The sequence below is a fragment of the Otolemur garnettii genome, unplaced genomic scaffold (genome assembly GCF_000181295.1).
Source record: "Otolemur garnettii isolate 467f Iridium unplaced genomic scaffold, OtoGar3 scaffold00067, whole genome shotgun sequence".
Classification (NCBI taxonomy): Eukaryota; Metazoa; Chordata; class Mammalia; order Primates; family Galagidae; genus Otolemur; species Otolemur garnettii.
Genome location: NW_003852462.1, coordinates 8,420,049 through 8,431,629, shown reverse-complemented (window position 1 = coordinate 8,431,629; position 11,581 = coordinate 8,420,049). Strand labels below are relative to the sequence as shown.

The 11,581-nt window shown below is 52.2% G+C and overlaps 2 protein-coding genes across 6 annotated transcripts in view; one reads left to right on the top strand and one right to left on the bottom strand.

Moving 5' to 3' along the window:
• Positions 1-1,230, top strand: NPPA (natriuretic peptide A). The gene is made up of 3 exons (XM_003793282.3): positions 1-201; positions 324-650; positions 1,185-1,230. Exons 1-3 carry the CDS (start codon positions 1-3, stop codon positions 1,194-1,196), a joined length of 540 nt encoding a protein of 179 aa, XP_003793330.2. The 3' UTR covers positions 1,197-1,230.
• A 4,139-nt stretch (positions 1,231-5,369) lies between these two features.
• Positions 5,370-11,581, bottom strand: part of CLCN6 (chloride voltage-gated channel 6) — a 39,592-nt gene continuing 33,380 nt past the window's right edge. For 4 of the 5 annotated variants that reach the window (XM_023515233.1, XM_023515235.1, XM_023515234.1 and 1 more), the window contains exons 19-23: positions 10,849-11,006; positions 10,527-10,683; positions 8,421-8,528; positions 8,193-8,318; positions 5,370-7,094 (exon numbers count right to left, since the gene is read on the bottom strand). In XM_023515233.1, coding sequence (XP_023371001.1) covers positions 7,014-7,094; positions 8,193-8,318; positions 8,421-8,528; positions 10,527-10,683; positions 10,849-11,006 — 630 coding nt within the window. In that variant the 3' untranslated portion in view covers positions 5,370-7,013. The remainder of the gene's footprint in view (positions 7,095-8,192; positions 8,319-8,420; positions 8,529-10,526; positions 10,684-10,848; positions 11,007-11,581) is intronic. The other variant, XM_023515236.1, reaches the window with a different exon arrangement.

Here is an 11,581-nt window from a genome sequence, read left to right as displayed (position 1 = left end):
ATGAAGGCCGGGAGAGGGAAGCCGGAGAAGAGAGACGAGAGGCAGCCAGCATCACATCGTTCCGTGACCAACACCAGCATGGGCTCCTTCTGCGTCGCCACTGTGGGCTTCCTCCTCTTCCTGGCATTTCAGCTCCCAGGTGTATCAGATGCGAACCCCGTGTATAATGGCGTGTCCAGCGCAGACCTGATGGATTTTAAGGTATGGCCAGGGAAGGGGGCACAGTCTGGGACCAGGGGGCTTTCTGCTACTGTGCTCATTCCACTTGGTTCCCCCCAAATCAGTGAGACCGCTCCCTTTTCTTGTATTTTCCTCTTGTAAAGAATTTGCTGGACCATTTGGAGGACAAGATGCCTTTAGAAGATGAGGCTGTGCCCCCAGAAGTTCTGAACGAGCAGAATGAGGAAACCGGGGCAGCTCTCAGCCCCCTCCCTGAGGTTCCTCCCTGGACTGGGGAGGTCAGCCCAGCCCAGAGAGATGGGGGTGCCCTGGGGCGGGGCCCCTGGGACTCCTCCGATAGGTCTGCTCTCCTGAAAAGCAAGCTGAGGGCACTGCTCGCCGCTCCCCGGAGCCTGCGGAGGTCCAGCTGCTTTGGGGGCAGGATGGACAGGATTGGAGCCCAGAGTGGACTGGGCTGCAACAGCTTCCGGGTAAGAGGCACTGGGGATGGAAATGGGCTGGGGAGGAAGAAAATTGTGGTTTTATTGAAGGTCAAACCTTGTCAAAGGATATTACCAGGGGACTTCTCTGTCAGGAAAGGAACTAAGCTTCTTCTCTCTGAAATCTCTGCCCCAACTTAGTGGGTGCCCCGTGAGTCCCCAGGATGATGCCGTCCATTGTCCTCAGCCACAACCTGCTAAGAAAATGCTAAAAACAAAACATCATTTCCACTGGCACTGGGAAATTACAAAACCCACAGTGACCTGTCCTTGTCACTGGCTGATTGGCAGGTCACGTTCCTCCTAGCACTGCAAAAATCCTGAAAGGTTTAAGTGAAAATAGCTCTGATGAACAACTTGTTGACATCAACTTGTGACAACAAGTTGACATCAGGCTGGAGAGGGGTCTGGGGACAAGTAGCAGGTCAGTGGTCAAGTTGAGAGGTTTGGCATAGTCCTGTGTGAAGCGGACTTTTCCAGAAGAGCCAGGTCTGTAAGACAAATACATTTGCATTTTCTTTGTAGTACCGGAGATAACAGCCAGGGAGGAAAAGGCGGACCAGGCCCGGGCAGATGGCCCATCCCCTGGGCTCTCTCATACAACTCCGTCTCATCTTGCCATCAAGCTGAGTTGTGATAAGCATCCTATTCGAGCTGCAGCTTCCTGTCAACATTTCTCATACTTTATGCTAAATGTAGATATGGTGGTTTAATTCTCGGTCTCTTCCACCCCATGCATTCAAATTTAAGGTAGACCCTCACTTGTTACTGAAAGCGGTTTGAAAAAAAATGAATAAATGTCAGCACCATGGATAGAAGCAGAGGCTTGAGTTGGTGTCATTTCTTTCATCCAAGAATGATGAGAATTCAGTTTACCCTCTGTCAGAGCCAAGGACGCTCGGCTTCTCTCCCCCTCCTTTTGTTTCTCCCTCCCTTCCTCTTTTATTATTATTATTTTTGTGTGGGGGTGGGGGTGGGGGTGGGGGCCTCAAATTGTAGTTCTCTACCTGCTCAGCCTTTTCTTCCTGCTACAGTCCCCGACCCTGAAAAAGCTGCAGGAGACCAAAGGGGCATTTATTTATTTTTAATCAGATTTGCTCACCTTCAGGACACTTATTTATAGAAAAGGAAATTCAGAAACATCAAGCGACATCTAGTGTAGCTTGTATTCAACAGCAAAGTTTTATACTCCTAGTGCTTTTTGGTTATAGGTGTGTGTGTGTGTGTGTGTGTGTGTGTGTGTGTGTGTTTTGGGGGGGCACATTTAGAAAATGAGAGTACTGGCCAGGAACAATGGGTCAGGCCTGTAATCCCAGCGCTCTGGGAGGCTGAGCTGGGTGGATTGCTTAAGCTCAGGAGCTTGAGACCAGCTTGAGCAAGAGTGAGATCCCTGTTTCTACTAAAAATAGGAAAACATGCCTGGCATCATGGTGAGTGCCTGTAGTCCCAGCTACTCGGGAGGCAGAGGCAGGAGGAGCAGTAGAGCCCAAGAGTTTGAACTTGCTGTGAGCTATGACACCAGGGCACTCTACCCAGGGCGACGGAGGGAGAGTACTAACTACATTTTGAGAGTTCCTTGTAGCAGCTGAGCGCACTGCACCTTCAGTTTTGAAGGAGGCAGTGCTGCATTTATCAGCTGAGCAAAGCACAGAAATACTTTTGCTGTGTGGACAGACTGCAAGTTCATGTGCCCTTTGTGCACTGATACGAGCCTTTCAGAAACCAGCTGTGGTCTTTCCCTAATTTGGGTCCAGGCCTGTACTTGTATTTACTGAGGTGAGAACCACTGGGAAAGATGCAGTTTGTTTGTTTTTTCTTTTTTTTTGGTATCTGCTTCTGAAAATACCAGGCACTGGGTTCACCTTAGACAAGTAGAACACTCACCCGTCTTCCCCGTTAACTCCAGACACCACTTGCAGTTTTTGCAATCCTTCGGCAACCCCCCCGCCATCTACACGTGCTCCTCTGTGCCCTTATTTCTGCTGTTTCCTCCAGTCCCGACCTTGTTTCCTCCTTGTCCCGACCTCCCGAGGATGCTGCCTCCATTCTCTGATGATCACTGTGAATGCCACTCTCTCCCTGAAGCCTTCCTTGATCCCATAAGCCCCATATAAATTATGCCACAGGAGGCATTTAACATCTAAGTAGGACCTGAGTTGTAATTGTGTGTCTGTGGCCCCAGACTGGAAGCTCCATGTGGGCGAATGCTCCTTCGGCACCACCGGTCACCGCTCCATCAATGTTGGTCACACTGTCCTGGTCTAGTATCGAAATTGGGAAAAGAGGGAACAAAGTAGTAAAGTAGCAATTTGCTCCTTGCAGAGAAAAGTGGAGGCCCAATGTGAACTGATGGTCAGGGGTGGAGGCAGGGGGAGATCTCTAACCCGACCACCTCCGATCAACACAGTCCGTACTCAGGCTTCAAATCCCAAAGGGCAGAAAACCAGGAAGCAGAGAATGACCAGCCAGGGCAGGAGAGATGAGCCTGTCCAAACTTGGCTCCTGAGGTCTGGCGCTGGGGGCACGGGTTGCTAGGAGGGGGAGAAAGCTGCCCCCACTCCGCAGTATCACCGTAACACAAGATTCTCTTGGGCGGTGCCTATGGCTCAAAGGAGTAGGGTGCCAGCCCCATATGCCGGAGGTGGTGGGTTCAAACCCAGCCCCGGCCAAAAAAAAAAAAAAAAAAAATTATCACATAATGGGACTGCCCAAAATCGACAGCTACCCATGGCAGAAAATGTCCCTGGCATTTAGAGGACACCAGGAGGCAGGCAGAAGAGCCTGGATTGACTGAAACCGTTTCTAGTCCTGGCGGAACAGCAACTTGGGGGCAGATCAGAGACAGAGAAAGTCACACTTGTTGCAAAACCAAAGCAAATGAATAAAGCAGTGGCAGACAGGAACAACAGAAGTCAGCCAGGCCTCCCTCCTGCAGACCCAGCCAGGCCTCCCCACTATAGACCCAGCCAGGCCTCCCCACTATAGACCCAGCCAGGCCTTCCTCCTATAGACCCAGCCAGGCCTCCCCTCTATAGACCCAGCCAGGCCTCCCCCCTGTAGACCCAGCCAGGCCTCCCCCCATAGACCCATTCACAGCCTCCCTCCTATAGATCAGGCCTCCCCCCTGCAGGCCCAGCCAGGCCTCCCCACTATAGACCCAGTCAGCCCCCCCCAACAGACCCAGCCAGGCCTCCCCCCTATAGACCCAGCCACAGCCTTCCCCCCTGCCAACCAGCACTGATTCCACTTCTTCTGGGTGGACATCAGGGGACTCTGTTGGCAGGGAAGTTCCTAAGCACAGCTCTGCGAGGAAGTCGTGTTTTGCCATCTGGTGCTCTGGGAAGCAGCCGTTGGCAGGAAAAGGGGCTGGAGCAATAACCAAGACTGGCGCTCATTTGAAGGGAGAAACAAAACAGGGGAGACTCAAGTGTCTCCGGCTGAGATTCAGGACTAAATTCAGTCTGAGGAAGGTAGTAGCCCCTTAAGGGTAGGTGGACCCCTGAACAAAGAGCCTGCCTGGGCAGCTCCATAGGAGCTCTGAGACTACAGGACTACTTCCTGGGGCTGCAAGTTTTACATATTAGAGAGGAAACGAAATAAAAAGAACCACTAGAAGAGCATTGGAGATAAAAGACTAAAGGACACAGATGGAGATGTTTTATTCTGACATGTTACGGTTACAAGAACTTCCAAGTTTCAAAAGTTCAAATAAAAATAGCATTTTACAAATTAAAAAAAATACAATTTATATACACAGTGGGATTAGCTAACATTACCATAGCAACAGTGCAAACAGAAAAGGTAAGCTGCGTTTGTTGGAATGACCAAGGTCCACAGGAGCTGGGGGCAATACTGTCCATCAATACTGTAGGGCCCAGGGCTGCCCCAGCCTTTTAGACGTTTTCTAGTCACTCAGGGCTATGTCAGTGCACAGTCCTGCATCAGAAATGGCAGATGGCAGGCTGGGCCAAACAGACGTCCATTCCAGCTGGGGACTATTAGTTAGATGGGGTCATGAACAATTCATCCCCCAGAACGCAAAGTCCTCATGGTCAGGAACAGGGACCTGGGCAGCCCCGCTCCCTAATCACCCCAGCTGGGGAGCCACGAAACACCACACTGGAGACAAAACACAAAAAACCACCTCCAGCCACCCCCAGATGCCCCTGAGGATTGCTGCTTTATTGAGGTGCCTTATCACTGGTAGCCAACGGGGCAGGTTAACAGGTGCGATGCAGAAAATGCTGCGTTCTAATATACAGAAATCAAAGCAGCAAAGCTTACAGTTACGGGTCACGAGTGAGAAGTTGTCGTCTTTGGGCTTATCTGGAAAGGGCAGATGCAGAGAGAAGAGGACGAGAAACCACATGCCTTCGCAGAGGCGCCGGGTCTGGGTCCCCCTGGCAGCCATCCAGTCAGTTGGCTCAGGGGGAAGGAGGCATTTGCATTCTACTATCTCTGGGCTAAACTGATGGGACAAAACTCTGGCGACTTAAACACAGCACGATGTGCACGGAGGATAAGTTCCGACAATATTCACTGGTGGCAGCCTGGAAGAAAGTGGCCAGTGACCCGGCCCTCCCAAGGCCAGGGGTCCTCCTGCAGGGCATTAGCTCTGCCAGTTCCAGGGAGGGGTAGAGAGAAGGGTGATATGTCTGTGATGGGTGGTCACGCCACTCTCCTGGCTGGAACAAGTGGTTTCCTTCTTACAAAAGCTTTCCATGCCATAAAGCGGCAGCTCACTGAACACGGTCACGTTTAAAAGGGCTTGCCTTTTTGGTGCTTGGCGTTTCCTGAACTATTTATTGGGAGTCTCATCCCCATTTCACAAGTCAGGTGCATCCAGGGAAAAACTCACAAGTCAAAGTCACTTTGATCAAAGAGGTTAGGGGATGAGGAGACTGGAGGGGCCAGTCAGTTGGGAAGGGTCCTGGAACAGCCCTTCGCTGAGTGAGGGGGGTCAGGACATTCCCTATAGTGAGCCTGGCAAAGGAAGTCAGCATGAGACTGAGGCCTAGAGAACAGGCGCCGAGGCTGGCAGGCAACTTGCATGGTTTGAAAAAAACTAAATGCAAATGAATGCCATCTTGGGTCCCAAAATACAATTTCCCCGGACCAAGATGCGGATAAACCCTTAAGGGAAGTTAGGAGAAGACACCTGCCAGGGGCTGATGCTTGGACGCTCACTTTGGGTGCCTGGTCAGAGGGGACCAACCAGTCTGGAGAGAAAGGAAGTCACGAGAGAAGGGACAGTTCCTATGTTTGATGGTAAAACCTGCAAGCAGCTGCTGGCAGGGAGTCTCCTCCTCAAACCTGCCTGCAGCTGCTATGTAGGGTGGAGGTGGCGAACAGCAGGGGAGGGAGAGATGTTTGTGAAGGGCAGACATCTTCTTCCTCAAGTAAACCATATGCTTCCTCATAATATGTACCTTGAAATGGTCACGGGCTCAGGAGTGTCTCCTTTCCATCTTGGAAAAAGCGGTACCATTCCCCAGAGTTCAGGGATGCCCTGCTTTTAGCCAACTTTGGCAGGTGAGGCCAAAACCCTTTGAGCTGTGGCTCTTTCACCAGGATAAAAACTGAAGGAAAATCTAATAGCTAAAGAGATGAACAAAACCAGGGCAGAAATTGTTCCTAGGAGACCACAAATTATTTGCAAATGGAAAGAAAGTTGAAATTTTACAAACTAAGGCAGACAAAAATCTGACCCTCTTCTCAGATTTACCACTTAATCGGTGGGGCCTTAATGCTTTCTGCTGCTGGTGAGTGGGGGCTCCAAGGAGACTCAGACCACAGGTGCAAGGCCGGACCCCTGCCCACACCCAGGAAGCAGAATGAACTAAGGTGCTAAATTAAGAGTCACAGCAAAGGAAGACTTCCCTGAAACATGGAGAATTTTCTCAGTGTCCAATTCTTAAATTTAGTCATTAACTTAATTTTGCAACTGGCAACTCTCCCCTCCCCACCCCCAGTGTTTGCCTTGGCCAAAGTCCATTCCATACACTTAAGGAAACAGCTGGGTTCTCAGATGGAAAAGGTACACGGCTTGAAGTTAGCCTGATTTCCACCTATGGTCCTGACTCTAGTAGAGAATAGCATGGCCTGTTCTGACCCAGATGGCAGGAACATGGGGAGCAGGAGATGGGAAGATACTTGCTGAGGAAGTGAAAGAAGTTCAGATGCTGATGATTCTAAACCAACACCAGGTTCTCTGACCAGCAAAGTGTCCAATGACTGTAGGTTTTCTGAGAGAGAGGGTGACTAGGTATCTTCCATGCCCTGGAACAATCTCAGCCACCTATGCCAGCTGGAGTAAGAGCAAGCTGCCACCCCAGGCAGCGCCACACTGGCTGGTCACATGGTATGGTAGTGCTGCCTCAGTCGCGCCTGCAGAAATTCGTATGTCAGGTTGTGCCGTGTGATGATCCCAACGATCTAGGACAAGGAGAGAAAGGCCTAAGTTACCAGCCAGGATAAAACCCACTGGCAAGAACAGGGTGGAGAAGAGCCAGCTCACCAGCTTGTCACAGGACATGGAGAGAGAGGGAGGATCAGGGAAGAGCCAGACACGGCATGATCAGGACAAACAGATAAGCAGGGCTTGTAAACTGGAGGCCAAGGGGACACGCTTAGCTTCAAAAGAGGACTGGGCCAGCTAACATCTGAACTGGAACACTCTTAAACAGGGCACGAGCTCCAGCTCCCACCATGCCCAGCCTGCTCCACAGATGTGTGGAGGAGGTCTGACCCCTGCTGCATCTTATACTCACCACCTTGCCCAAATAACCCATGAGTCATTTGTCTCAGTCCAACATAGCAGCTCCTGCTTGTCACTGATGTTGGGCAGCCCAAAGTTATATTCTAAGATGTGTTAGAACTTGTCAGTGTGGCCAGCAGTTCTGTTTCAAGAAACTGTCATTTACGGCGACTAGACCTGAGGGCATTGCTGGGCGGCGCTGGGTTATGACGGGCCCACAGGAGGCTGAAAGGCCTGGAGAAGCGGGGGCTGTGGCTAGCTCTACAGGGCAGGGACAAGGGCTTTTGGATTTTGTTTTTTGTTCATCTATATTATCAGATACTTCTACAATAATTTTGTATAAGAAAATAATGAAGTTCTAAAAAGAAACGAAAAGTCTGCTGCTATAATCACTGGATGTTCTATCTATGTAAAACTCCTACTTTGCTTGAAATTCTCTCATTTAATGATATGAATCTCCATAACAGGTGGGGAACAGACCAACGCAGAGAAGTCAGGAACCAGAAGACACAGAGAGAAGAGACTGTCCTGCTCTGCGCCCTCCGCCCGGGAAAGGAAGGCCACCAGGCCAGTGGCGCCATCTACTGGCCAGACAGGGGTCGGGGTCCCAAACACACGGGAGCTCAAGGATAAGAGTTTTCAAAGCCACCTGGCCTGGGCCAGCTCCTGCTGAGAGCCACCCCGACCCACCCAAAGACTGTTTATAAGGTCTTTTCTCAAAGGTGAGGACAAGAACCCACCCGGCTCCTCTGTCCTCCACCCGGATGCAGCCTCACCTCTCCCATTGCATTCACCACGGGCAAGTGGCGCAGGCCCATCGTTCTGAACAGGTTGAAGACTTGGGAGACGTGGGTGTTGGGTGAGACGGTGAAGGGCGAAGGGTTCATGTACGGGGTGACATCCTGCAGGAGAGACAGTACACATCACCTGCAGCTTGAGCCGCCAACGGCATGGATGGGCGCATTCCGTGCACAGTGGGTGGGGGTGGGACCAGCCCTTCTTACCACAATCATCCGTGGGTTCAGCAGCGTCAGGTCCAGGTCGTGGATGTCGGGGTACCTCGGGTAATCCTCGGCCATCTCGGCATAGGAAAGGCGGGGCTGGTTGGCGCTCTACAATTCCAACCAGAACAACCAAGACGCTGTCCTTGCTCTGAGCAGCAGCGGCTGGCAGGGTCACCTTTAGAGCCCCTCCCTCTTTAAGTCTGATTCCGACTAGCCACGCCCCCGCGGCGGTGCAGAGCAAGGGCCAGCAGAGGGCGCTCTGGAGTGAGACAGCTCCTCCCAAAGCCAGTTCTCGGCCAGTTCCTAGTGGTGTCAACCTGTACATACACTAATTGCTCTAAAGTTCCCTTTCTCATCTGCAAGATCCATACTTTGAAGTCTGAATGAGAATGGGTTGAAGTGAATCTACCAAAATATACAGGCAAGCCCTAAGCCCTGGTACCTATGAATGCTGCTGTACTGGAAACAGGGTCTCTGCAGATGGACTCATATCAAAATGAGGTCACGTGGGATTAGGGTGGGCCTGAAATGCAACAAGTGTCTGTACAAGAGGGGAGAGGACACACACGGAGAATACCACCTGACATGGGAAGCAAAGCTGGAGTAACCTGTCTTTTTTTTCAGTTTGTGGCCAAGGCTGGGTTTGAACCCACCACCTCCAGCATATGGGGCCGGTGCACTACTCCCCTGAGCCACAGGCGCTGCCCGGAGTGACCTGTCTTACAGCCAAGGAGTGCCAAGGATGCAGGTGACCACTGTGAGCTAGGAAGAAGCAAGGACAGCCTCTCCTAAGCCCTCAGAGCATGGCCCTGGTGACACCTGGATTTTGTACTTCTGGCCTTGAACTGTGAAAGAATAAACTTGTTTCAAGCTATCCAGTTTGTGACCATTTGACGCAGCGTCCGTGGAGAGCAGTGCTGGCTTTGACACTCTCCCTCCACTCCAGTTCTCACTGCTGCTGTCCCTGGACATGAGGGCACAGCTCCCCTGTAGCAGCATCTTCCTCCCCAGCTCCACTCTGCACACCTCAACTTTACATGGCTTTCCCCATCCTGCCATCCGCTGCCCACAGGCAGCACCCGCCCCCTCGCCCCAATCCAGGAAGGGCCTCCGGGATCCGGCCCACACTCTGGGCTTCATGCCCTTGTGCTGCATGCACCTTCCACCCCCTCCAGCCAGGCTGCCCGGGCCTCACCCCATGTTAACAGCTCTCCTGTAGGCCAATCGGACCACAGGTGACTTCAGGCCAACCTCTCAGAGCCCAGACCCTAACCAGGAGAGGCCTTTAGAAATGGTCTTTGGGTGACTTTGCCCATCTCCTTCTAAGGAGACAATGTGTGTGAGAGTGAGAAGGGCTCAGGCCTCAGGGACTACCCCAAGTACCTTGTGCACCCCTGCTCATCTCTAAAAACCAAACAAGAGGCCGGGTCCTCAAGCCTGTAATCCCAGCACTCTGAGAAGCTGAGGCAGGATGATCTCTCGAGGTCAGGAGTTTGAGACCAGCCTGAGCAAGAGTGAGACCCTGTCTCTATTAAAAATAGAAAATCTAGCTGTGCATTGTGGCAGGCATCTGTAGTCCCAGCTACTCAGGACACTGAGGCCAGACGACTGCTTGAGCCCAGGAGTGTGAGGTTGCTGTGAGCTAGGGTGATGCTACAATACTCTAGCCTGGGCAACAAAGTGAGAAACTGTCTTTAAAAAAAAAGGCAAAACCAAGGGAGGAACAGAACTGCAGTGGACCAGACAGGAAGAATGGTATTTTTTTTGATAATACACGAAAGTTCATTCATGACAGAAATTAGAATATAGGAACTGGATTAAAAGTCTGCAGGCCAGGAGAGCACACAGCACATGGTGCAGAGACAAAGTGAGGACCACTTGGAGGGACTCATGTTTTCCTCCCTGCACTGTGTCCCCTTGCTGGGCGTCACCTAGAGACATGGACAGCTGCAGAGGAGCCGTAAGGCTATGCGTGCCATTCCACACAATGGCAGCCATTGACACGTGAACTCCCAAAACCCCACGTCCCTTTCCCTAAAGTGCAAGGACTGTGTTCCTGTCACGTTCCTGCCTTCCAGGATCCTGCTGCTAGTAAGAGAGGCTTACCGACTGACTCTCAGAGTAACAAACTCCTCGGACAAGCAGGGTAACAAGCTGCGACCGAAGGATCAGACCGTGGAAGGTCAAAGGGCGGAAGCGTTCCTCCATGGTCCAGTCTTCACTCGGGGACTGGTCAGGGTACAGGTTGGGGTAGGGAGTGTATCTGTGACACAAAAACCAGATGTTGCCTGGGATGCCCTCGGCAGGACCATGTCCCCAACCCACTCCCCAAATTCCCAAGAAACTCAGGAGCTGCCTCACAACATCTGAGCTACAGGTTACTTCCACAGGGACCCGCAGGCAGCAGTGGCACAGCTGCTGCACCCACCTCCTCTCCAGCATCTGCTGTAGGAGGTCCTCCTTCTCCGCTGGGTCCTCGGAGGCAATGTGCTCATCACACATGTTCCGCAGCTCGCTCGAGGGGTAGGACTTCATGGACTGGCTGCGCTTGCGCTGCTCACCGGCTCGGGTGAGGATGCTGGATTTCTGCAGATTGGGGTGGGGGGTGGGGGAGTGATGATGGTAGAGGCTTCTGGGTCAATGCACATGGACACACCGACACCAGCCACACCCAGGCAGGGACTGCAAGGAATTCTCACAGGGGCTGTGGTCCGCTGGAGCTAGAGCCCTAAGACTGAGCTGCAGACCCCACAGCTCCTGCTGCCCAGCATCCCCACTCCACTGACTTGGGGAGAGCCCCTCAACTCTCCAGAGGGGAACACGCCCTCCTGGTCCTGTCTTGGTAGGACTGTCAATCGTGACCACCCCTAAAGCCGTGGGGTGGGCAATGCCACCTGAGTGAGTGATGGGATTCTCCCTCTCCTGGGATTTGATCCAGAGGGCCCCAAGGACAGATAACAGCCCTGCATGCCCCCTGGCTCCCTGAAGGACGTCGTAAGACACATCCCCACTGCACCTAGCTCTGGCTCTCCAGCTTCCCTGTCAGTCCTGAAGCTGCCTGCCACTTAGTTTTTTTTTTTTTTGAGACAGAGCCTCAAGCTGTCCCCCTGGGTAGAGTACCGTGGCATTACAGCTCACAGCAACCTCCAACTCCTGGGCTC